Source organism: Prinia subflava, chromosome 1 (genome assembly GCF_021018805.1).
Source record: "Prinia subflava isolate CZ2003 ecotype Zambia chromosome 1, Cam_Psub_1.2, whole genome shotgun sequence".
Taxonomy (NCBI): Eukaryota; Metazoa; Chordata; class Aves; order Passeriformes; family Cisticolidae; genus Prinia; species Prinia subflava.
Window position 1 is genome coordinate 112,368,650 of NC_086247.1, and position 27,807 is coordinate 112,396,456.

At 38.6% G+C, this 27,807-nt stretch overlaps 1 protein-coding gene across 2 annotated transcripts in view; it reads right to left on the reverse strand.

Annotated features, from left to right (window-relative positions):
• Nucleotides 1-2,749: 2,749 nt before the first annotated feature.
• Nucleotides 2,750-27,807, reverse strand: part of CMTM8 (CKLF like MARVEL transmembrane domain containing 8) — a 34,869-nt gene continuing 9,811 nt past the window's right edge. The window contains exons 2-4 of one of the 2 annotated variants that reach the window (XM_063408618.1): nucleotides 9,904-10,077; nucleotides 5,844-5,960; nucleotides 2,750-3,300 (exon numbers count right to left, since the gene is read on the reverse strand). In XM_063408618.1, coding sequence (XP_063264688.1) covers nucleotides 3,217-3,300; nucleotides 5,844-5,960; nucleotides 9,904-10,077 — 375 coding nt within the window. In that variant the 3' untranslated portion in view covers nucleotides 2,750-3,216. The remainder of the gene's footprint in view (nucleotides 3,301-5,843; nucleotides 5,961-9,903; nucleotides 10,078-27,807) is intronic. The other variant, XM_063408627.1, reaches the window with a different exon arrangement.

Genomic DNA, 27,807 nt, shown 5'->3' on the forward strand with positions numbered 1-27,807 from the left:
AAAAAAACCCCACATTTGTTCCACTTTTAAATAGCTGCTTTTTTTCCCTCCTTCAAGTTCCCATTCAGAAACATGCATGGCTATAGGTTTCTATAAGCCCTGTGGAGGAAGGTTCCAGTAACTTCTTCACTTCCTATTTAGAAATATGGGGGGGTTTACCTGCTGGTTCAGCTTCTTTAGTTCTTTATTTCTTTTGAAAGTGTGTCTGTGACTGGGGCCCTCCTCATCTGAATTCAGGCCAGTGAAACAGAATTAACTTTAAATTAATAGAAGTAGAATAACATATGTTTTCTATACAGACGTCTTCTGTGAAGCACTGTCAAGTCAAATCAATCTAACTCTACTGCATTTGAAGTTTTTATTACAGTTCTCATGCTATTTGCTTTGTCTTGTTAAGTGCATTGTGTATGATGATGAAAAAAGGTACTGACAACTCCTTAATAAATGAAAATTAATGGCCATAAGTTGACATCGAGTACCTTTATGTATGTGATTTAGATTTTTCAGAGACTGTTTGTCTGAAACAAGTCATTTATAAGTCAAATACCTTCATTTTACAAGTTCATTAGCAGTTTTTGTATTCTTCTTAATATCTGTGTTAAGATTTTCACTAATGACTTCATCACTTACCAGTTGTTCTTTTAAGGCTTCTTTCAATCTTACAAGTATTAACCTACAGCAGATACAAACCTTGTTTTAATTGTCATATGATAAACCACAGCTAGCTTATCTTCTTTATCAATATTAGAATATACAAATGCATTAACTCATAGTTTGCAAATCAATATTTAAGACTAGTGAACTGGAAGATAACCTTTTGGGTGCTTATGCCTTTCTTCAGGCCTGAAACTGGAGGAGCAAATTCCAAAAGGAATACTCAGCTTGTGCTGATTCTTCCAATTTTAACTAGATATTCAGAACATTTGAAAAACAAGACAATTGGTATCTGGGTAACAGATGAGAAATGAAACAGATGAGAAAGAGCACGGGAAGTAAGATAATTATCTTTCTGAAAGGAAAGAGCAAGGCAGTTATGGTTTGTGAAGGAAAAAAAAGCAAGGCCAAGTACAAAGCAGTTTTTTGTCTAATATGTATTTTTTAAAATTCAGAATTAAGGATTCAACTCAGAGATTTGGAAGTCATTCTGCAAATCTTCCCTTGAGGGTCAGCACTGAAGTTTCAGACAGCACATGGATATTTTGCCAGAATCACTCCTTATCTGGTTTTATCTTACATTAAAGGGCTTACTCTGACATGTAACACACAGTTGCCATGACAGTTTTAGGCAAACTGGATGAAACAGAAATTCTTCTTAGCTCTACTCCCTCTTACTATCTCTGTCCACAAATGAGGTCTGGGTTATGAGTTTAGACCAGACCACTGCAGTTACTACAAAATCTTGAAATGTTTGTGCAAACACAGTCCCGTCCTTTGGACTTGAAATAGATACATCAAATATCAGTTAAAAAATAATTTCTATTACTACTGTAGCTTTTTTACTGATGAGTAATCACTGATGAAATTTTAATTCTGTCCATATTTCTAGTCACACTTTAACAGTAGGCACTTGGATCATTTCAAAGCCTTTGATTCTTTTTTCTCCCAGCGATGGAAAAGAGCATATGGGATTTTAATGACAATTTATCTGTGTAGATAAAATGCAGAGTTGGTATCCATTCTTCATTCTCACAACTGGATAAATTTAGCAAGCAGCAGACAGTCTGACCTATGTTGTGCAGGCCTAATGTAATTTGCACATAAGTACAGATTTTTAAATAATATCTTGGCTTCCCTTACACTGAAATCTTATGACTAACAGATAATCAAGAAGAAAACCACGTGAGCAAGAAGGGAATTAGCTGTCTGCTGATAAATCTTCTGCAAGGCACATATGTAAGTAACCACACACCATTTAGTTACAAGGAGAAATAAAGAAGTTTTTTTTAAGCAGTAAGGATTCTCTACTACCATATACTATCAACCAAATAAGCTTTTGAAGACTAGAAGGGAGTCCAAATCTTCTTAATCCAAGAATAAAAGGTTCAGTCATTTTAAATGAGGAAAACTTTAAATAACATCATAAAATAATCAAAACTTTCACTCACCACATAATTCCTGGAAAAAATCCTTAGATAATTTGTATTTGAAAGTAATTTTCAAAGGTATCTGTTTTGAAAGTCATATTCTGTCATACTTCTGCTTGATTCAAAGTTATTTGAATAACTTAATTTGGTAAACTAACAAGTTGCAGATGATGCCAGTAGACAGCAAAGGAGGGAGGAAATTCCTTGCTTGTAAGCACTGGTGTCTTGACAATTCTTATGTGGATTTAATCTTTGTATCACTTAATAGGATTTAGAAGCCCAGATTTTAATAAGAGAGATTAATGACCTGATTTGAGGAGAAGAAAAGCCAAACAACCAAAGCCTGCTGAGAAACAAGAAGTGTTACCTTTAGCCAGAGATTTGTGATACCCTCAGTAGGTTAAGCACCGTGCACTAGAGGGGGTGTTGTCTGGGCCCATGTTTTGGAGCCTGTTGGATCTGAGAAACCTGTTAAGATAATGTGTTCCAGGCACAACACATCTTCAGCTTCAGGCCTGAGCTTCAGACCTACAGTAACAGGTTCCAAAAGCAACCTCGTGATGGGAGACGTTGTTAGAATATGCACACTGACAGGATCATCAACATTCTTAGTAGTAAATATTATACTCTGAAAAAGAAATTTAAAAAGCAACCTTCTACTCCAGTTTACAAAACATGGACAGTTGGATCGTTTATTTATTTTTTTTTAAACTTGCAGGTGTTTTTTTTCTGCATAATATCACTTTTCATACATAATAATTATACAATATCAATCTTAGTTTTGGTAGCACTCAGTATCAAAAGTATACCTGTAACATTTAAAAGTTACATTTCCAAATGTGGCACATTGAGTAAGATTTATTAAAGGTCTAGTAGTAACAACTATACAATGTCTAATAAAAATACCATGTTAATTTTAAAAGAAGCAGTATGAAATTTTATTATATAGTACAAAGTTAGGTTAAAAATATCTCTAAAGATGACATCATATAAATAATAATTTGATCTTGGTTTCTATTGTGTCATTTCTAAGAGAAATGTTCAAAAATACCTCACCCCTCTTCCAAGCTCTTATCACAAGTGAATAATTCTCAAGGTACTTTACACTACAGAGTTCACTTTAACAAAGTATTTACTGCAAAGTTCGTGATCGCCAGGATATAAAGCTAAAATATGTATTTCCACCATAGCAGGAGGTAACCACGAAGGCAAAGAACTGTAGAGAGAGGGGAAAAGTAGATTAGGAAATACATATAATCGAGAGCACTGTCATTTCTAGGAAAAAAAAATAGTTATGGGACTTGGGGAAAAAGGAAAATAGCAAGCTGACTAAAATGGCACTCTCACCTCCTTGTACTTGTGTGGCCACCACAGTCAGCACTGTGTAAAGGTAAGCTTATACTATGCATGGAAATATGGGCTTGAGCAGACAAAACATGACATATTCAACTTTTCTTATAAATTCCTCCTTATATTGCCTCAGTAGGGATCTTACAGATTGGACTGCCACCAATCTAAATACTTGCTACTTTTAGAGGCTGAGGAATTGTCTGTGGGACAATGTGAGCTCAAGCTAACACTCCTGCCCTGCTGCTGTCTCCAGATATTGCCTACACCTGCCTGTACCTCAGCATGGCTCACAGTGCCTCTGTTTGCTTACAGGGAAAGCCTGGATTCAAATGCAGGGCCAGACGTGTTCTCAAACAGCACTGCTGATTAGGTTACCTGTTCCAGAGGTCCTCTGCTGATGAATAAAGATACTGCTCAGTGACAGCAGCCACACTGTCATATTACTGCCACATCAGAAATTGATAACAAAATAAGCTTTCTATAGCAGGCTAGATCTATTTCACTTGTACTGATAAAGTCCAATTCAGCACTAGTGCTTAAGCTCCTGTTAATCACTGTGTGTTGTTCAAAACAGACAATATTCAACACAGTCTTCATGACAATACCAGAATGTTTTGTGCTAGTAAAGGAACCAAGTAAAGCTGTCACTGCAAATAAGATTAACACCACTTTTCTAAGAGGGGAGCAGTGATAGGACAAGAAGGAACAAACACAAGTTACAGGACAGGAAATTTCAATTAGATACTAGGAAAAAAAAAAAAAAGAATCACAGTGTGAGTAATCAAACAGGCACACAGGCATTGTGGAATAGCCATATTTGGAAATAGTCAAATTCAGGTGGACAAAGCCCTGGCAGCCTGTTATGAGTTATCCCTGCTGTAGGAGTGGAGAGAGATGGACCAGATGACCTCCAAGAAGTCTCTTCCAGCTTCAAAATACGTTATGATTCTACAGTTGTTCCTGGCTTATATGCCATCATTAGCATGGGAAGGCACTGCTGAGCATTCATCCAGGCAGTAAATCTAAGCCTTTCAACAGAGGGCTCTTGGTGAGCATTGCCTAATGCACATTTAATCTGCAACACCAAAAAACCTGTAGATGATGATGTAAAATCTTATTACAATAAAAAACTGTAGCATTCTTCTTTTTCCAATTATTTTGTTTGTTATTAAATAAAAGCTCCATCTAAAATCTTTCTAACAGAATGACTACTGGGGATAGATGATTTGCTAAATCCTCTATCCATGAAACCCTTAATGGATTTTGAAAGCAAGAATCCACATTTAATAGTTTATTTAGGCACTGTGTTAGATAAACATTATTAGGAAGTATTAGAAGAGAATCCAAACCTCCCATGAGACACTGAACATTCGTACATTTTGCATAAAACCTGAATAAGCATGGAAACTGATCTAGGACCAAGCAAGTTCCTGTCAGCTGCAGTGGCTGAGTAACAGATCTGTAGTTACAAACTGCACAGAGGAGAGGACCCTGAACACCACTGAAATGACAGGGATTTAATGATTCAATTCCCAGGACAAAAACAGAGTAGGTGTTCAAGTTCCTGTGTTCATGGCCATATGAAATAAGCTTCAGACGGGATTTGTGAAGAGGCAGGAAGACAACTGCAGAAGCATGAACACTCAATAATTTGGAATTCCTGTATACAATTGAATATGACTCCTGTTGCTACAACCTGAAAAAAGTTCTTTTACTGTTCCTTTTTTGTTTTGAAGTTATTTTTCATCCACTTTGACTGTTTTGGATTTCTAAATCTGAGTACTAAGATAGTAATGTCAGACAAATTAGTGATTTCATCACGTTACGTGATTTTTCATGCCTTGCCCTTGCAACTCAAAGGAAAGACACTATCAAAAGTTGAAGCTGTAACAGGAAGATCATTGTGGAAACAGCAATAGCATTCCAGGGCTTTCCTCAAGGTGCTGTGTGGGCAATGTGGACAGTGGCTCAGCCCACAGAAAGCTGAATGCATCTTATCCATAAGTATGCAAAGTTTGCTGAGTTAGTTTAAACTGCTTCTGAAGCTGTCCAAGTGCATTGAGGTGACCTGATGATCACACAATCTTTTTTGTCTGATCTGATGTGCAGGCTCTGACCTCAGCCAGAGAGCTGGTAATAAATGAGAGCAGGAAGGAGGAAATCAGTGTGATCCTAAAGAAATTACTGCCTTTTCTGATGTGACTGTCATCTCCTGGTGGAATTTCTAATCACCTCGAAAGACAATGAACTAAATTGCAGTTACTTATAGGTTTTGTGTGTGACCTGTATCACTCTGCAGCTTTTCAAAATGCACAACACCTGCAACTTCAACCCACACTTCTAACGAGCCTTCATTTGCTATACATTTATTGGACGTAGAACTGTGATTTAAACAAAAAATGAACTCACTGAAGAAGCTGCCCAGCTGTTGTAATTGTGATTATCCAGATCTTTGGTAACTGAAGATGCATCTACAATGGCAGCAATGAGATACAAAACAAAGGCACTTCCATTAAAACACAGGCCCTGTTGAAAAGACAAACATACGTCATTAATATGCACAGGCACTTGTTTTCCAACATTACAAAACTCACTTCTGAAATACACCAAACACATGCAGTGTACACTAGAAATGTTATTCTTATCTATTTTTGCCTTCTTCCATGTTTCTATCTGTAAGATTAAAATTTAACTGCTTTGAAGATGCATAAACATTGAACCGTATTTTGGACAAACTGTTCTCTCCATCACACTAAATCCAGAAAGGTCCTAAAGTTGGTGTGCTGTGATTTTCCAGCAGCGAAAATAAGGACTCAGTTTGGTTAATGCAATCTAATGGTTAGGCAGTAAGGATATGACACTACATGATAAAAACAACAAAAAAAAGGAAACAATATGAAACTGCACTTTGATCACATTTCTAATCTACACAAAGATAGGAATCACTAACTCATGGCATACAGAGAATATTTACAAAGCTTCCAAAACCTTGTTTTCTACACTACTGAAGGAGATAAAGTGGGTGACTTTTTTTTTCCTTCTCAGTACCTTTCCCTTCTGCCTGTTTTTAAGAAGAGAAAGAAACAGGTAAATACAAGGAGGAGAACAGTCTGAATGGACTACATTGGTCATCAAGACCCATGGCAGATGCTGTGTTTTCTCTTTCAAGGGGCAAAGTTAATGTCTCAGGGTACTTCTATTTATTACTAAGAAAGAAGAAAAGTAGATGACAATGACCTCACATAACACTACAGAGAGCAAACAAAAAGTTTGTTTGGTTTTTGCATGTGAGAAAGAACAGGAATAGAAGAGAGAACAGATGTCTAAGAAGATGAAAGAGAAAAATGCATGAGGGTTTTTTTAAGGTACATGATTTTAATATTTTGTCCTTTACTTTCTCACTACTCGATCATGGAAATTTCTTCTTATTAAAAAAAGTCAAATATCAATCTTATTAAAAAAAAGTCAAATCCCCTCTACTACTTGTCTGAGGCATACAAATTTGGTGCCATGTTTAAGTGGAATGCCTGTGACATGCTTTGCATTTAGTTACAATTGCAGGAATTGATAACCCAATATAGACCTGGTCCTAACGTACATAATCAGCTCCCTTCAGCTTCTGACCCCAATTTTGCACTCCAGAGTGTCACACAAATATAACCTTTAACTCTGCTGTTCTAGTCATCTAAATTGTGCCACACTGGTGCAGCTCCAACTTGCTAATTCACACCGTGTGACCCAGTGGGTGCTAGGAATTTATACTCATAATTTAATTCACTTCTCCAACTTCGACAAAATCTAAAAGAGGCTGCAACTCAAGAAGAGACTTTAGAAGGAACAGTGGAAAATACCCAGTTACCCTTCTGCAGGGAACTGGACTGGGCAGTGCCTCAGCACTCAGATGGAGTCCAAGCACTGGCCCTTGAGATTTGATTCACACACTCACAAATGAGTGGGGGTTCATCTCATCAATATCAGTTTGTCTAATAAAAGGTGCTATGTGTATCCACAGATCTCAGCCCTTGTTTCATCTGGGCATTACAGCAATAACATATCAAACTCTCAACTTCAGGATGAGATGCCAACAATTGGCAGGTTGTAGTGAACTTCTGTAAGGCATTGATTTAGAAACTCCAAATTTGATTACCTAGAGTATTTGTTGTTATTTTCAGATTTCCCATTCCAAAAAGACTCAATTACCCTGGAAAGCTACAAATCCCTGCAATATCTTGTCATGCAGAAAAGAAAAAAGCACATAATTTCTGAGAAGTGCTGCTCTGGGAAATAACACTGTTGGGGAAGATGGAATGCAGTGCAAGCTGATTGGGCCTTTACTGCCAATATATTACTCAAACCAAATGGTTAATGCTAAATTACCATCTGCTTCTTAAATTCAAATTCACCAGATTTTAAAAGCTTCCATTGATTGTTTTAGCAAAAAAACTTGCACTATGAAGGAGAGTCGGTTTTGAAGCATGTCATTTGGGTTAATTTGCAGTAAAAGTAACTGCATCTTAAGCAATTTGGTAATGTGCTTAACCTGCAAAAAGTGAATTTATGACAGAGATGCCCAGATGTAATTTTGGATACTGCATACAATAGGAACAGTTTGAGCTAACTGTCGCCTAAGGAGGCAGAGCAATAAATGGCAGATACTGAAATTCAGGATTCTTCAGAGAATTGGGTAAAGGTGGGTGTAAACTCACTCAAAAAGGTGTGTGTTGTGCTCTTTCCAACAAAGATATTAAAAGCACCTCTCTGAAAAGAGACTCAGCTTTCCTCTTGGCCATACAGGAGCAGCAGAGGACCAATTCAAGAGCTGTTCCCAAAAGCTCTTTTAATACCTTAGGGTAAAACAAGCTGTAATGCAAGCATTTTTTACTTATTTTGTATTTATTTTCTCTTCATATGACCCTTTATATAAAAGGAGACTACCTTTTGGGCTTATATTTATGTACATCTACAATATTTTTGGAACTCAGAGCAAGAAATACACTCAATATGAAATAGAAACAAATCAAATATTCAGTTTGTCTACTACATGGATCAGGGGCAACTCATTTAGGTGCAGTTGTCTTGTAATAGTATTCAACTGATGAAAGAAGGGTAATGACCAAAGCTTTATTCAAATGGATATAAAGATGCTTTCCCTTTGAATGTACTTTACTTACATGTAATGCAATGGTGAAAAAAAAAAAACCCACACCTTTAAATGTACCCAGACACATTACTGCTGTAATTGAAATAATCCAACATTCTATAGCAGTGTTACAGCCTTAATGGTAATTGCTGGTTATGAAACTTGAAAATAGAGAAGCTATCTGAACATAATCCTGGTTGCTCTTATTAGTAATTGCTATAGTTGGCTATTTATTGCAGCAGCAAATGGGAACACTAAAAGAGAAGAGTATTCTAGAATTCAATTTTAGTCACATCCACAATATAGCTGATAACAAGCTGTTAGCAACATAGAAGTCAAATACATTTCATCATAAAAATAACAGAATTCTAATCAATAATATTTAGCTGTTAAAAAAAAAAAAGAACCGTTTCTCACTGTATCCAACAAATGCAAAGATAAAATTTATAGTGATTCTTAGATGGGTCACAAACAGCCAGTTGGCTGAAATGACAATGACTTTTAGGATCTACTATCCTGAAGACCAGACTGTTATGCAAATGAGGTAAAAATATACTGTTGAGAGTTAGAGCTGGCCAGGTTTGCTCAAACCATAAAAACTGGATCTACATTTTAAATGCCTGTGAAATTTTTCTGTAATTAGTTGCTGTTTATCTGATTTGCTTTAACTCTTGAGCTCAAAGCAAAGAATTACATGGTACAAGTTTTATATATATGTAATTTTCAGCACCATTTTCACAGCAGACTACAAATGGATTGTCAGAGTGTTGCTACCTCTGAACTATCCTTGCTTTAACTTTAGCAGAGGAAGACTCATGTTTTAAGAGCCCAAGTCCTGCTTCTAATACATGGTGTTGATTCCAGTAGGGATTTCTGCTGTTTAAGCCATATGGCCAGGTCTGTTAGCTCAGAGGCAGCAACAGACTCATTCTTCATGGGATGTAACCACTACAGAGAGAAAAAGAGGTCACTGTGCATAAGTAGCAGTCACACACACATAAAAAATAAAGTCACTACATCAACCACTGAACAAAATGGTGAAACATCACAAAAAAAGTGTTTTGAAAGTGTCTGGGTAGTATGAAAGTTAAACACTGCTGGTATGCAGCCACACAGTAATTAGGGAAAAATCTGCAAAGAGTACAAGTAGAATTGGTTAAATATACACATAGAATGCACCAATATTTAGAGTATGAGTTGGTTAAATATACACATAGAATGCACCAATATTTAGAGTACAAGTAGAATTGGTTAAATGTAGAATGCACTGATATTTTATTCTCTTCAAAACCCAGCAAACCTGAAACCACAAAGAATGGGTGTATTTACCACCATGGTCCATGGCACCTGGGGGATCCTGGTGTAGGTCATTGTCATGTAGATGATCAGAAAGAAGACAGTGAGAACCCAGTAAAACACAGCTACAAACATCACCCAGCCGAAGGCTGGATATAGAAAGTATTCTGTTCCAGCAATCAGAGTCCACACCAGCAGCCCCAATACCTGCAAAAGTTATGGAGAAGAAAGAAAACTGTTACACAGTTCTAGACCTCATACATTCATTCAAGGTCAAGGAGTGAAACCACTGCCATTCACATGAACCATTTGATGAGCTGAACTGGGATGCTGCACTGGCAAAATACTGATCGAACAAAAAAGAACATATAAAACTGGTTTTATTGTGGCAGTGTGTCACAAAGGGAAAGGCATCTTATCTGTTGATTTAGCTCAACCTTTAATTACTTTGGAGCCATACTTGCAGTGGTTTTACAGCTTGCTCCCAAAAGGATTGATTATTGTAGCTTACTTGCTGATGTGCATGGAGGCAAATTGCTGTTTTGCTGCCAGCAATGTCACTTTAGAAACAACAGCCTGTGAAAGACCATTGGGATTTCCAGGTTCTGTCTGCCACAGTCACAGGTGACTTACCAGTTGGAGTCGAGATCAGAATAGTCCACACCTGCTCTGTGGATTGGCAGGCACCACAGACACAGAACAACTCCTACACCTTACTGTAAAAGGTTTTAGTAAAATAACACCACTACAACATATAACTGTAACTGGAGAAGAGCAAGTCAGATTGGGAATGTCATTATATTCTACAGTTCTTAAAACATTTCCCAAGTGACTTGACCCTAAGTAGTGGACAAGGACTCACTCAAGCAAAATCCACAAGCAAACCAGTCTGGGGGAAAAAAAACCTCCCTCCAGATGTGGCAATCTGTTCAGATGTAAGACATGAAGAAATATGTGAACCAGAGGTTTTAACATACTCTCCAGTTTTCTCCAGTGTGAGGTGATCTGCAATGCATTAAAAGGAACAAGGAGCAAGTAAAACATAAGTTGTATGCCACAGGAAATAAAGGTTGCGTGTTTGCAAGTTGCCCAGCAATTAGAAAAATCTTAAACATAAAGTGATATTTTATACCTTAAAAACAAACAAGCAAACAAACAAAAAAGCAAAGCCCACCCCACACACTTTATTGGAGTCAGATGTGGGAACTAAAACTCCTGTATTTGCAACAAGGCTCATCTCCTTCTGCTATCTGGACTATGGTGAAATTGCCTAGCAGACAGAAATGGAAGGATTACAAAATTAACGTAAATAGCAACACATTTAACACGTAACAGCCACAGCTGGACAGTCTAAAGAACCTTCTACCCCAATATTCTATCTCCAGCAGCAGCTAGTACCAGACATCTGAGCACATACATTAAAGAACAGACCACGCAACAGTAATATTTCCCTGGACTACCTTTCTTAACTCTCAGGACTGTGTAGTGAAGAGACTTCTGAGCTTGTGGTGATTTTTTTTTTGTAATGAAGAGACCCTGGAAGCAGATGACAGTTTTACTACAGCTTCATTTGCACAAGAGCTGATCCTATTCCCATGCAAGCTGCTGGCCATGGTCACATTTAATTCTCTCTTGCAGAACTGAACATATATATAATGTTTTGAGATTTCATGTTTACAAGACAAAACTATACTGTTAAAGGAAGGTTTCTTGTATTTGGTCCTCCTACCACCTTACATCTGTTTATTTTGTATTCAATCCATCCTCCAAATTGCCACACAAATTTAATTCAGCCCTCTACCATGTATTGACAGTAGATTCAATGTATATTGTTTGTACATTCATCTACATCATGCATACATAAAAGCATTGCAAAAATGTCTGGTTTATGGTTTGTTTGGAGTTTTCTTTCTCTCTTAAAAGAGAAGACATATAATGGTCTGTTTAAGAGCATTTTCACCTCACCGTTTTCACCAATCCATCAATTTCTCCTCAACGGGAAGTTCTAGAACTGGCTCGGAGTGGGATAAAAATTCCAGCTCTTCGCAGCATACCAGGGGAGGGCAGCATTGCCTCGTAAGAACAGTTCAAATAGTGTTACGTGGATCCTTTAAAACACACTGCTTTCAATGCAAAGTTATCGGTTCAGCAATGCTTCCCATAGTTCATTTTAATTCTACTTCCAACAACATTTTACTAATAGTAGCAGTTCAGGTAATAGCACGTCAAATTGCATGAACCCACAATCAGATAAAAATCAACTCAATTTTAGTGTAACAAGTGTTTCAAGGCTAAACAATTTTGATAGATTCTTTACCTAACAAAATACCATTTTCTTATGATACAAAGTTGTTTCTCATTATACCTAGCCACTTTAATCCAAATTTAAATTCATCACCCAGAAATCATACCATTAAACAATTGATCTCGTGCTTGATAAATAAATATTAAAGGCAGATTTATCCTGGATCTGAGTATCTTATAAAATACCAAGAACAGAAGTTTCAAAGGTGAGAAAAAGAAATTAAACATCATTAAATAATCTGCTTGTGTTTGTTTTTAGAACACCTTAAAATATAGAAGTTGATTTTCTGTGAAATGCACAAGACTATGAAAATTTTTACTACTAAGTGCAATAAGATTGATAAGGATACCTCAGCTTATATAATGGATTATTATTCAAAAGAGCAGCAAATCTTCACAAGCAGCAAATTATTAAAATGAAAAAGGAAAATTCTGAGGTTACATGAGACCACTAATCTTACAGTGCCACACACTAAAGCTAGCAAGACATTCCCTAGAGCAGGAGTATTCATGCTGGGCCCTGTTTTTTCCAGCAGTATTCTAACCTGCAGTTACCACCCCTCTTTCAAGTTCATTTTATATTTAGGTGGCTGTACATCTCACATGTACATTTCTCCAAAGAATTGGTTTCAATCCACGTTTTTAGCTAGCTTGTATCGATGGCAGAACAACTCACCCAGGGAATTGAGATGCACCACAGATGTTGCAGATTTATACTCTTAACTGGTTCCTGCATTGTAACTTTGATGAGTTGCATATTAGAGCACATTTGACATTTTCAGTTAGATCCAGATAATCTTACAGCATATTACTGGAGCTGACAGGCTAAAATAATATTTCAGATTTCTTGATTAGATCTGAAAAGGTCAAATCAGCTCATGGTCAACAATTCACTCTGTGTAGTTAAATTATATGGCAAATGGTTTCGCTGCATATGTAAACATACGCAATAAATGGATTTAAAGTTCACACTGGCCGTCAGCATCTACAAAATACCTCAGGAGCCAAAGGAATACAGACATCTAGACAAGCCTTCCATGATTAGCTTGTATTCTCATGGCATATTAAATACTGCAGTGTTAAACACCTGCCTCATAATTTTTTGACTGTCCCTTACATGACAGGTTTGCTGTTCAACAGATCACTACAAACTGGGTGACACCGCTGTGTCTGCTGGAGCTGAGAATGCCACTTCTCCTACTGGTTTGGTATCACACCTCCCCACTGGGAAAAACTGGACTATGTTCAAATGTCATCTCAATGAGCATCCAGAGAACAGAATCTGGCAAGTGAGTGATAGGTAAGCAATACTGGAAAGCCAAGATCAGCAACAGCTGGGGAGTGCCTGCAGTCATTCAGTGAGCACAGGCAGTGCACAGACACCTTCTCTGCTCCGGGTCAGCTCAAAGACAAGGGAGGAAGCTCCACCCAGGAATTGGGAAAGGCCTTTATCTCATTATAACCAGGTAGGCTAGAGTGTATTAGTTATAGCTAAGTACTTGACTTCAATTTATGAGCAAGTCAGAATATGCTTAACTAGAATTACAGGACCATACCAGTATCCTGGAAAAAATGAGCACAGGAAAGGGGGAGGAAAAGGCATCAAGAAGGCCCAAGAAAACAATGCATGTGGTAATGGATGAGAGGGGATGCTGGGTCCTAAGACTATAAGGGTCTTTCCACCAACTGGGTTCAGTTTTTCAAGTCAGGTTGGAATGGAGATTTCAGTGCAAGATAAAGCAGTTTTCTGTTGTTTATGGCAGGTTCTGATTTCAACTCAGACATTTATTTTGTGGTCATTTGGCTGTTGCTTGATCAGGTATCTCCATTACTAAAATGCATTAATATGTCAAATGCACTAATGCATACTTCAGCAACTGGCAGATACCATAAAAAGGAAGTAACTTGGTGACAAAGTCCAACATTACTGACTGTGCAGGTTTAAATTAGATGCTTAATTACCTATTCAAGTCCTTAAACAGATGCCATAATTCTTCTGCAGTGTTGAGAACTTCAAAAGTATCAGATAGTTAGTCACTTATAAAGAAAAAAGGGCTTTGTTGTTAGTACATGAGACACATCTTGTCTCCTGTCACAAGTCAGCAGGTATAAAAGCAGGTGTGAGCTTCAATCTGTGTATCCAGTTTTGCTCTTTAAAGCAGCTTAAAAACTGCAAAAGCAAATTTGTACTTGCAACCTGCATTTAAAAAGGCTATGATGTGACAACTCCTCTCCAGCAATGCCAGGTTCTGGAATTCTCCAGCACGTCTCCTGAGTGGTTAACTCAGCAACACAAATAAAAATGTGTATACATCCTTCTGACAATAAAAGAAGTCTCATTGTAGCAGAACTGACAGGACGAAAAACCTAAGGTTCATCTATTAAAAAACAAAAAAGAAAAAAAAGAAAAGACATGTTTGCCAGAAGCTTTTTCTATCCTTTATCCGAGAGATGCTTCCTGTGACCATAAGCACAGCAGGATTTATATGGAGTTGCTACTGGCACAGATGAAAAGGATGGCAGATGGATACTGCAAGAGTTGTGCATTTGCAGTTTGAATTGCCTCCTGTATGCAAAACCACCTAAACATGGACAGCATCCAGCAAGGAGAATGCAAGACATCTTGTCTCTTCTTCCTAGCAAAGGAGATTTATGACTAGGAGACAGAGAGACCGTTCTAAATTATTACACATCATTATTTCATTACTAAATCACAAATTTGGAGCTACCTTAGCAGCAGCACAAGCAGCCTGTGAGTGTCTCAACCTCCATCCTTTTCTCCCTTGGCTACATATCAGGATGGTGGTGCTGGTGTGGTTTTTAAGGAGGAAAAAAAAAAAAAGGTGAGAAAAAGAGAATTCTCACTCTATTGTTCCTGTAAAACATGTCCAGGACAGTCAATCATAGGAACCGGCAGATTTAATTGTATTATTTCCATCTTTTCATTGTATAGATTTATTGATTTATTTGCAGATTATTTACAGATACAATTTTTAAAAAAATATTCTTAATGGGTTTTTTATGTTTTTCCAGCTCAGGCTAAATGGAGTAAATGTTTGCACTGGACTTAAAAACCGTCAATGAGAATTTAAATCAGAATTTTTGTGCTCTCATACATCATCCATGAAGTGACATACAACAATTCCTCCTTCTGCCACTAGAGCGAGCGCAGTCATTGCTTTTTTCTTTAGGAAAGGGGCACTTTGCCCAGCAGTAACACCAGGGCAATTTCCATGCAATGCAATCCCTGCAAATCGAAAAGGACCACTCAAAATAAGTAAAACAAAGGTGTATATATATGTGCGTATGTGTGTAATGAAAAAAAATCTTTCACAAGGGTAATTCCAAGTTTGAGTGTCTTCCCAAAGCAACTTTAGCAGGTTCACTTCCATACCAGGTACAATAGCAATGTCAGCTGTGGGTTTATCCATGAACTGTCAAAATAAGAACACTTGATATGTTTTACTTAAAAAAAAAAAGTATAAGAAAAAATAAGGTGAAAGCCTACAATTACTGCATAAATCAAACATCAATCCAGACTAAAATACAAAATATAAAATCTTATTTCTGCTGCAGTCAGAGAAAAGTTGATGAGCATGTTTTCAAATGGAAAGATTTAAACATAAAATATTTCTATTAACACTGAGTAAAGGTGCAAAGATGAGGAAATCCAAAAATGTTTTCCAGCTACAGTTTTTAGAGACATAAGAACCTTGTTTAAGTGCCTTTGAAATTTCAAGGGCCATGTGAATATACTCTGTAATAATCTAATCAATACATTGCCTTACTCTATTGCTTCTCTTTCCCAGTCTCAAACATTTTTTTTAAACATCAAACATTACAATGAGCTGACATCAACCACTTACTCCTGTCCCACTCTCACTAGATTTTTCAGGGCTTTGCCCTGCTAGAAAAAAATTTTAAAATCCATAGTGATCACAGAAGCATGCCAGTGGTCATAGTGGACATACCAATTTTATAATTTGCACACTACAACCCTTAGCAGCAAACTCAAGCAGCAGCTACAGGTCTCATGTCTCTCCTGGCTTTGGAAACACTTCTGCCTCATAAAAGTCCAAAATTCAGGCCTCTTCTACTTTCCCCACAATTTCTAAAAATCATCTGAATACGTGTTTAATTACTTTCAAGTGACCAACACACCTACATGTTAAATGGGCTTGAAACAGTGGCAGTACTGACCATGGCTTCAGAGAACGACCCCCCTCCGGAGTTGTTGTTTAGGACAGATTCCCTAGGAAAGATAACTGCTGGAAGCACCACGTGCCAAAATATGTTCCAGAAGTATGTCTTCATCAAAGACTGAACTCTGTTACCTCAGAGTTTAGTCCAAATGCTATGACACGTCAGAAAACCTCCTGACCCAGGACCGAAATGGGTGAAAGCCTTCTGGCAGACACTTCATTCAATAGGGAACACACCTATTCCGGAATGAGACTTCAAGACCTCTGCTGCCTTTCCCACAGCTCCACAAAGCAGGGAAGTCCTCCCACACCTACCCCAAACCCCCCTGAAAGAGTCCAGGAGCACCTCTGCCTAAAAACCTGGGGACCAGACCTCCTCATGTGCAAGCCAGTAAAGAAAGTCCTGTCCTGGTGTTCGGATCATGACGCTCATTATCCAGACCAGCCATGCAGTAAGGATGCACTGAACCAGCCATGGCATGTAAATAATGGTATCAGTTTGCACTTCCAAAAGGAGCCACACTGGGAGGCAGAGCCAGCACTCAGGAGTGCCCAAGAAACTGTAAAGTCTCCTTGGGAAGAGCGGAGAGTGGGAGGCGCTCAACTGAGAAACTTTTTTTTCTGATCAGAATGGGCACTGCCCAGGCATAAAGACAACAGCAATTGGGCAAAATGCAGCAGCACACCCAATTTCCTGCCAGCTTAGTAATCTACCACCTACTAAAAAGGTGTAAATCACAAAGGTACTCCTTCTCTACTGCAGTCCATGCATGAGGAGTCTTCTGTGATGTGGTGCTCCAGCTCACTGCATCTGGTATCCCAGAAAAATAACTCAGGGGTGGGAGTCAGAAAGGAAATCGTGCTGTCCATGCCAGCAGCACATTACAGGTTGCTTCACCTGAGAAATATTCATGGAATGTGTGAGACCAGAGCTAACACCAGTAACACAGTAAATTTAAGGAGCTAGCTTATATTAAAAAAACAAAAGATGTTTTCCGGAAAACACAGACACACCACATCAAAATTATGAAATCACCACAACAGATTTCTTACAGTTGCTCAGGAAGTTCTATTAATAACTAGAGGCAGAGTAGTGGCTATTCAGAAGGTAAACAAGAAATAAGAGTTTGTTCAGGTTGTAAATTTTGTTCATGTCATCAAAAATGTTACAACGGAAGATTAGAAATTCTTAGGAAAAAAATAAAAGTAATAAAAACCTCTACTAAAGAGAAAATAGCAGAGTGCTTTATAAATCAACAGTGTACCCACACATTGAGTATGTTCTGCTCATTCCTCCCTTCCACTTACAAAATGATTCAGTTGGATTATTCAAGGTACAGAGAACAGCTCCTACAAGAAAACAAAGTTAAAGCTGGAAAAAAGACAGATCCAATTTTCTGCTGAAGACTGAAGGAGGACATGACAGAAGTCTGCAGAATGTCATGTGGGATAAGAGGGGGGTGAGGAGTAGATTAGAACTTGCAGCAGAAGAAACATTCTGCTAAATTATCACACAAAAAGATGAAAAGCAAACAGAATGAAATGGTCTTTAAAACTAAACAAAATCAAAAAGAAGAAAAAATCCCACAGTACGTAACCAAATCACGGAATGCCATAGGAAACATCACACACAATCCAGGTCAGCCCTGTCTGTATTTATTACATACATACATGATGGTCAGGATAGCCAGCAATCTTCAGCACTGGAAATTCCTAAATGTGCAGTTTGCCAGAAGTTAGAAAACCATAACAGAGGAGAAAAGCTTGCAATACCTGCTCCTTACACTCCTCCCTAAGTTTTCAGTATCAGTGACTAGGAGAGACTGAGCTAAACAGATCACTGACCACATCCATTACTTCTGGTTTTAACTTGCCTTCCTTTCCTGCAAAAACCCAAGGACTGGAAGATATAAAAGTGTTAATGGAATAGGATGAAGTGATTACATGCCACATCAGTATATCATTTGTTTCTAAAGTAGAATTACAAGAAATAATCTCAAGCAACTGTGAAGAATCTGGCTTGAATTATATCATCATGAAATTCATCTTCTCAGTAGAGTGGAGGTTGATCATTAACAGGCCATTAAAATGTGTACAAAGCATAAAGATTGGTCCTGGTCCCAGGGCACTTTCCACATTAAATGCTCTGGAGTTTGAGGGCTGCATTCAGGAGCACAGTAGTGCTTATCATGCCTGTAAATTCTAGCTCAACCTTGTGTTTTGCCTGGGGATCTGCACACACAGAGTCATTTATATAGGTTACTGTACACTATGCATACATCAACTTGGTATCACAGTGCTACCCGTCATTTCATCTACAAAGAGGCAGCAGAAGACAGCCTTGTCTGTGCCCACCACGTTCTATAGTCTGAAAGAAGTACCTTGATGCAGAACACAGTGAGATGGGCAGCCAGGAGAAAGACCTGCAAGCTCAGAGCTGCTGCAGCTGACTGGGACCACACTGCTTACTGCTATCAGTGGCTCCATCAGGGCCACAGTGTAATGTAAAAATAAAGAGGGGTGGTACAAAATGCTACTGGAGACAAGCAGCCTGGCCTAAAGCAGCACTTACTCACCTCTCTGGAAGGGCACCTGGTGACACAGTGCAAGGCAATGACCTCCACAGTGCTCAGTCTCTAAAGGTTGACAACAAGAGCATCTAAACACCAAGGGGAAGAGACAGCCTAGCCTCTTATCTAACAATCCCCAGGGCTGCTACTTGAAAGCAGTGCTGCTGCCACTCCCTTTTCCTTCCACTTCAGCAAGGCCTGGCTGTGGCAGGGGTTTTCTCCCACCACCTGCTATTTCCTAGAGAGAAACACTGTGAGTTTTGTGCAGAAATGCTTGTTGATTCCAAATTCACTGCCTCCTCCCAGTCCTGTCAGGAAATCGTGAAGTGGCACTGCTACAGCAAACACAGCAATATCATGGAGCTGGGAATCACTCACTGGAATTGCTGCTACATTTTGCCCTTCAGCAGCAGAGAAAGGAGAATGCAAAGTAATAGCACATTAGAATCAAATACAAAATAATCTGCCTCTTCAGTTACTTTCTGAGCAAATTTTCATTTAACCATGCCTTCAAGTATGAATTTTAAAGCAGACAATTACAAAGCAAAATTGTCACATAGAAACACACAAGGCACAGCATATGTATTTCTTTGTTTCCTAGTGGCTGCTTTTGTGCAGCCTCTAGAGGTGATGGCTTTTCTGAGGAAAAATTGAAGATTCAGTACAAACACCTTCAGATTGAAAAGAAGCTATTAAATTCCATATTCCAACCATTTTTCCTTTCCAAAAGCCTGATTATTAATCAAGGTTGGTGAAGCTACAAGGCTGAATGATTTTTTTATTTAGCATTCAAATATTAATACATTTTGGAGTACTGAGTAGAAGCTGTAACAGATTTCTTTGAGAATTAACACTCAGGTTAGTCCTCTAAACAGTCCTGTCCCCACACAGGCAGTAGAGAAGTAAAAATAAATCCTGTGTGACCCACATGAGATACAGGGGGAATTTACTGACTTGATTTGTGAGGAGCGTATCATTGCAATCATACAATGCCATATGATTTAATTGGTTTAAATTTTAGATCTTCATACTATAAAATGATGAGTAGATTTGAGAACTCGCACTAGTCAGGAACATCAGCTACTTGGTGGAAGGACTTAAAAGAGCTTGCAGTGCTTCTTTGAGGCAATTTAAATTTAAAAAAAAAAAAAAAAAAAAGGAAAACCACGTTGGCAGGCTTTTTGAATAATTGTTTTGAGACATGAAGCTGAGATTTGGACAAAGGAAGAAGCTTCCTCACACTCACCAAGAATGTCAGTTGATGATGAATTTCACATCTCTTCTCAAGACAGAAGAGACTTCCAGAGTGCAGCTGCGGTTTAACTCTGGGATAGGGTTGCCCTCTTCCAGCTCAGGAGCTTGGGTGGGGCAGACAAAAAGCTTAACATACTCCTTTTCCTTTACAGAAATGCAGTGACTGGTTCACAAACACATGAGTGTTCTCCTGAGAAGGACCATGGGCTTTTAGACCAAGTAGTAGAGGTGTATTTCTGGAGGTGAAGACCACAGTATAGCCCTTGAGTCCTGAGTAGTATTTCTCCTTCATAAAGAACTTGCATAAATCAAATGTCTAGGCTTAACCTGCTGAATTGTGTTCACTGAATACAATGTTTCTTGCTTTTGGGAAGTGCATTGTGAGGAAATGATTGTCCTTGTACAGAAAAACTAGAAAAAAATGCAGTAATGTCTAACTGTCTGTAATCTCTTTTTCTTTTACTATTTAAACTGGAAAAGGGCAGAAGCAGATTCTGAGTTCAAAGATACAGGGGTATTTGTGTCTGTCTGAATGTGTCATCCCCAGTGTGGCTATTTACTATTCTTTTTTATTACTACAACTACTACTGTTTTTTTAATGGAGCATGACTGCAGAAAGGATTTGTTCTTCTGATCTAATAAAATCACATACATGAAAAGCCTTCCTCAACCTTGACATTGCCTCTTCTATCAACATACAAACTCTTCCTTTGAAAGAAGATTTGCAGCACTCTATCTTCCTTCCTCCCATCTTCCCTGAAGGGATATAGTTCCCGAGGGCAGAAAAATGCCAGCTTCTCAATAAATGGAAATGATTTTGTAAGTTGCTTTTAACATTTGGTGCATGTGTGCGTGTGAAATACGCACCCGCAAAAAAAGTCATTTTGCCATCATTTGTACATTAATAAGGTGAACTATTTTTAAAAGAGAATTCTTAACAATGGTTACTTATGAATTATGACTGATTATTTATGTAGTTCACTTTGTTTAAATGGTGTCTACGTTCTTCAAGAGAACAATGCTGTATACAGCTGCTTTATTAATAATGTCTCTGGCTCTTTGTTGCTATTTTTACATTTCCATCTTCCTGTTAGGCCATGTAAATAGAGATGCCTATAACTAGTGGGCATGCAGCATTGTTTCCCAAGTCTTAGCTGCTACATTAAAATAGGAAGCTTATTACTTCTTTGGGAATAACTTTTATTCTGCGCTATAGTTAAGATACAAAGTCATAAAGCCAGATATGAGGCAATGGAAATTCAAAGGGAGTATCTGCTATGAAAATGTTTTGCTGCATTCTTCATCCATTTAAACAGGAGGAAACCCTAACTTCTTATTCAAAAAAACCTTTAGATTAAAAGTACATTTTAATTTCCACAGCTGAAAACCACAAAAATTGATTTTGTACAGAATTTTTTCTTGCAGTGAGACAGAATCTTCTAGTCATCAAAAGTTGAAACAATTAACCTCACCTAACAAACAGAGGAGAAAATAAGATGATAAAGAGATAAGAAGTCTGCATTCAGATCTGTTGTTGTCTGCCTATTTAGAAGCTTATTGTATCTCTTGACTATTTCTGTACTGAGTCCCAGGTATAATAATCTACCCTAGCACTATGATTCACGTTTTTAGGTAAAGATTAAGGATTCTACAAAGACTGATCCACATATTTGAGAAACACTTCAACGAAAAATCCTTTTCCTTCTCTGGCAAAATTACTTTCTTTCCTGAGTACACTTTGCTATAACAACACAGAAGAACTGCATGCCTATAAATATTTAACACTTGCATATGCTGTTCTGGAGGCATTTGTGTTCAAAGACTTCACTGTCAGAAAGGACCATTTTGGCCATGTTGCCAATGGCATAAAGATTTCAACTTACAGCATGCTTTTTGGAAAGAGATGACACCTTAGCATAGACGTTGCAATGATAAAATTCATTTTGTCTCGAAAAAAAGCTGCCATAACGTCTACTGCTTTCATTGGTGAAAAACCCCGGCCCCACTTTTCATCTGAATTTTTCTGAAGTCAGTTTAAAGTCATGTCCTTTTCCAAAATGTCCATCTGTCACCAATATATCAAAGATAACTTTCAACTAAGAGCCATATTCAAAATTGTTGACAAGACACAACTGAACAAGAGATAATCACAAATATTAGCATTGCTTCTGGCAACAAGCTACACTGGGTTTTTAAATTCTGCTTTATCTTTCTCTTTATTCTTTTTGTGGTAGTGTTAGAAAGAGTTGACTTTGAAGGAATCAAGTGCAAATCCAGAATTAGGTTTTCAACAGAGGCCTATTTAAGGCTTGTTAAATGTTACACATTTAATGCTTTGCAGAGATGTTTAGGGTACTAAAGCAACTTTAGGATGAAGAGTTATATGCAAGTGAAAATATTAATACCAAATGAAAAAAAAATTAATTGGCCGAACAAGTAAAACAGCTCTACATATCAGTCATGCTTTTAGAGAACTCTTTTTCTCAAGCTCCACAACTTCATTTTCAAGGTTCTGAAGAAAAAAGGTCTACAAGCCTGAAGGACTTCCCATAGCCTCTCCGCCTGCCATAATAAATACTCAAGCAGTGCATGTAGCATAAAAGAACAAAGTAAAAAGGTCTGTGGGATACCTGACACTTGAAATTCAAACTACCGAAGTCATAAATTAAGTATACATGCCTGTTTGTGGGGCAGGGTATAATGTTCTCCAACTACTTCAATGGGCCTTATGTAAACAAAGAACAGAACAACTGGTGACAAATGTCAGCTTTCTAGTGCAAGAAAAAAGTCTCCAATCAAGGGGGAAAAAACCCTTCAATCCATTGGCATATTCAGATTTAAATATGTGACCAGAAATGATTTAATGTCCCTCAGATGTTTGCTCTGCCTTGGTGCCAGAGGTTAATGCCCTGCAAGGGTGACTGCAGACAAAGCTGCTCCTCAATTACTGCACTCTAATGCTCAGTGTATTTGAGGTAAACAAATCACTGGTTTGTGGTATCGCCATAGGCTAGAATGTGAACTGCACTGAACAGCAAGGCATGGAGACCTTGTCAGCTGTCTGCATTTATGAGCTATCAGCCTGAAACCAGAACTTCTATATTTGCCTCCCGTACTGCATATCACAGAAATGCCAAGAGCTGCTGCTCTCACTGCATTCACTCATGCGTCACTCTCCCTACAATACTGCTAATATACTTTGGGTTTTCAAGAATTTTTGATTCCATTTCTCCTCAAATCTGATTTCCCAATAGAGCTCACAGATGTCAGAATGGGTACAGGCTACACGGATTACTATGGATTAGTGAATCTTGCATGCCTGAAAGCGTTTAGAGCAATTACACCTCTTGGTGGAAAGGTACTTCCCACACATTCTCCTTCCAGCTCTGCTGTCAGCAGGGCAGTTTCCTCTGGGAGACAAGCATGTTGTTAGACCAAAAGCTGGTACAACCCCCAAACACATCTAGCAAAGTGTACCCCACAGTCCTAGCCCAGGCCAGAATTTTATTCTAAATTCCAGGGAAATGTCCTCAGCATGGCATCAAACTATTGGACTGAGATTAGTCCTGCTTGCTCTGCATCCCACCCAACCTCCACCCAGCCCCTGCACCCCCGAAGCCGCGTGAGCAGACCAGGACACCAGCTCTGTCTCAGGGCACAGTTTCATGCACAGACTAAGCTGTGAGAAGGGAGGACAAGGCTTCCGCAGCATCGCCCACTGGCTGATGAGAAAGGCAGATAAATGGAGAGCAGTCACCTTGTCAGACTCCACCACCAAAGAGTTCACGAGTCAACAACCTCTGCCGTGCTCAGGCCATGGCTTGAGCTGAGGGGAGCTGTGACTGGGTCAGCTGCTGGGTCGGTGCAGGCAGCTGAAAGTATCAGTATCCAAAAATGCAGCCACTGGCTTTGTTGAAGGCTGTCTGCATCTGAGCTGCGATTTATGAGCAGCAAATGATGCAGCACACATGCCAAGGTTATGAGGAGGAGAGCTCCTGGTAAAGGTAGCAACAGCAAGTTGCTGAGGGGTTACAGGCAGAGTGAAGGTGTGCTCCGCATTTGCTCTGGGGGAAAAAACATACTAAATATCTTTGATTGCACACAAGCTCCATTAAAAAAGCCTCCATACCACTATGCAAGCCTACAGCTTTCCCTTCCCACCCAAACGGTTCTTCTGAAAAACCCAAGTCTTTTCCTGTAGTGCTGTTTATATTATAGCATCCCAATACACACAATCAACTAAATTATATTTACTTAGCTAACTTCCACACCTTTTCCCCTTTCTATTTCCTCAGATTTGGATCACGGCTTTCTTCTGCTCAATAGTCTCTTCCCGAGAATGACAATAGTGCAGATACAATAAAGAGGTGTTACCAGCCTTTTGTTCAAGTGCTCTTTGTTGAGTATTTCAGCTATTTACTGCCTCCTCAGAAGTTCCTGTTTTCCCACTGAGGGGGGAAGGGAAAGCCTGTACAATGACATGGCAGCTCTTTGCTCAAAAATCTGTGTGCCATCAGAGATACTTAGCACATTGTCCATGCAAAGCCTGATATCAAATCAAAAAGGGGAAAATATTAAAATATTTTTTTAAAATGATACATATATATAAAGTAGTACTAGAAAAGCAGTACTTTGCAGATACCACTTTCTTCAAGCTATGAATTACTGTTATATCAAAATGCCCACATCCACAGACACTGAAAACTCAGTCCACTGTGATGAAATGTGCACAAACACAGAGGCATGTAGTGTAATCTCCTACTGCCAACAATATTACAGGTCTTAGCACATAAAACCAAGAAACTAAAAAGGAATTCGGGCACTGAAAGACAAACTGGAAGCTTTGCTAGTTCACACAAAGGGAAAAGGAAGAACACAGCACACAAAGCAATTTGTCTTTGATACAGGAAAAGGCATATATCATTTGATAATCCAGTGATAAGGTAGGACAGCTATGGGACAAACCCATTTGTTGTATTGAATAAACACATTTAGATTGATACCTGTGATGCTGAGCTGCTTTGATATGTAGGATTTAATAAATCACAATGTGGATGTAAAAAAATGATCAGTGTTTCATTACAAAATAAGGTATCTCCTGGTACTGTGGGATACATGACTATAGGGAGCTTTGAAGAAATACATAAATTAGACAATTGGGTTATAAAAGAGTATGTCCAAGCAATGGATCTGAACAGCTTCCCCTTCCATCATCTATCAGCTAGACATTCAAACCAAAGAAACTGTGTACAAGAAACAGGTAGAATGACACAGAATTTTTGGGGTAATCTTGGTACCAAGTGGGTTAACTGTGCCTTTTGTTTTCCCAAAGTCAATTTTAGCACAAGTCAACAAAAAATGGCAAAAGCTGTTAATTAGGCTCCTCCTAATCTGAATCTGATTTGACAGTGAGGGCTCCACGCAGGGGTATTTGAGAGGAAAGGTCTTAAGGGAGGTGATCTCTTTCATCAGACTAATCCGTGGCCCTGGCAGAAGAAGCCAATGGGAAAAGTTTCTGGGCACAGCCTTTCCTCAGCGCTGAAGGGAAGCAGCACCAGAGCCGCCCTTCAGTGAACGCTAACAAGTGGATAGGAAACGAGTGTCGGAAAGGGGCTGCTGGTCCTTAGGAGCCTGACAAACAATGCCAGCCCTGATGGGAGCACACAGGCTTCACGGGAGGGTGGCTTTCATGTTCTTTTCATTTTGTGTCCAGATTATGTCGGGATGACTGAAGTCAATGGGAAATTCACAACAGGTTCTAATAGAATCAAGAACTGATTCATTATAACCTTCTCTTCATAACAATATTGTTTGTGTACATTAGATCTTAATCTGATTTTGTTCCCATCAACTCATCCGGACCGTATTTACAGCAGTCCTCAGGGTCATCTTCTTGCTTGTGCACACTGTCCATGTAATCTGTAATCTACAGAAACAGCAGCCAACACAAGTCAAAATTAAATGTTCTTCTTAAATTCACTCCTCTAGCATTTTTTTAACTGGGACCAAAATTGAAGAGGCATTTTGAAATGAAGCTCAGTTTTCAGAGTGAAAATTACTTCAGGTATAGTAGGGTGGGTTGGGGGTTTTTGGGAGGTTTTTTGGGGGGACAGGGACTTTTTGTTTGGTTTGTGTTTTTTCTTTTTTTTTTTACCCCTAAGACTAGCATTCCACTGTACAGCTCAATAAGAAAGTGAAAATTAGATGTAACCAAGCTTAGAGAATTCCTTCTCATTTATCACTGTGTACTCAGTTTAATTTTAACTTGAGCTGATGAAACACTTTACAAGAGACCCCATTTCACCTTTAACACATTATCTTGACTTGCTTACTTCAGGCAAACATTTGCTAGATAGTTGTCTGTTACTGCACAAAGAGAATGTCAAGTTCTTTGTACAAGCGTCTGGTCACGTTTCATGATTGCCAAAGTCTGGGAAGAAATCCCCAGTTTGAAAAAACTGCTTGGAAACCTCATTCTCCTGGCTAAGATTCCTACCACTTTGCTGAGAAGTTAAACAGAAAATCCTTTCAATATACCAAATGAAACAATGAAATTGTACCTAGTAACATTTAAGCTGTTTATCACTGCTTCAGCCATGGCAAGTTGCATCATTAAATTACAGTTCCACAGGCCTGTGTTGTATATTACAGATTAGTTTTATACATCTTTACATGGATGCTCATATTTCAAACAGAAAACATACCACAAGAGCAGCCATCTCTTCAAGCCATCATTAATTTCCTCTTGCACACTGCCTTTTAAAGTGAAATCCCAGCAATATAAGAATGTACTCACAAGAGTAAAATAAGGATTGTGGTTTTCCAAAACTAAATATGACAACTAATGACAACTGTCTTTCTTGTCAAGTATGACTTTTATTTGGCATCCAAGCTCATTCCCATGCATTAGGAGAAATAAAAAGAACACTAATTAATGTATTGATTTGTACTGTGCTATATCTTAGTAACAGCATGGTGAAGGGAAAATATTTTCAGCTTGGAGGTCAACGGGCAATCCACAATAACTGTTGTGACTGTATTGCACAGTCTAATGAACATGGCTTATGCACATAGAGAGGTTTTGAAGCATCAATCAGAAATTCCAACAGAGATAAGTTTTGTCCACCCACAGCTTTATGAAACCATTAAAGATGGGTGTCTCATACTGAGTAGAGCCTGTTCTTTCAGTTGCCCAATACCTCCTCTCTTAAAACAACCTTTTGCCAAATTCTTAGTGTAGGAGCTGCATTTTCTCCGTCAAGCCTGAAGAAGAGCAGATGAAAATCATGCAAGCAGGCCTTTGACAGGTTGCCCTGAGCTGCTGGACAAGAGGGTTTGAAGAAATGACATGAGAGACAGCAAAACCCAAACCCACCACAGAAGAGAGATGGAAAATCAGGACTTGGGATGGAGGCAGAGGGGTGGACGAGAGAGAGACAAACATGTTGAAATACTTGCAGCTAAGTATGCAACACTTCCAGAAATGAGTTCTTCACATATCTTAATTCTATCCTTGGCTAAGAATACATTATGGTATAGCCTATAATTTTCTGACCACACACTTTCCCCTTCTCCACACCACCACCTACATGCAGCAATGGAAGGGA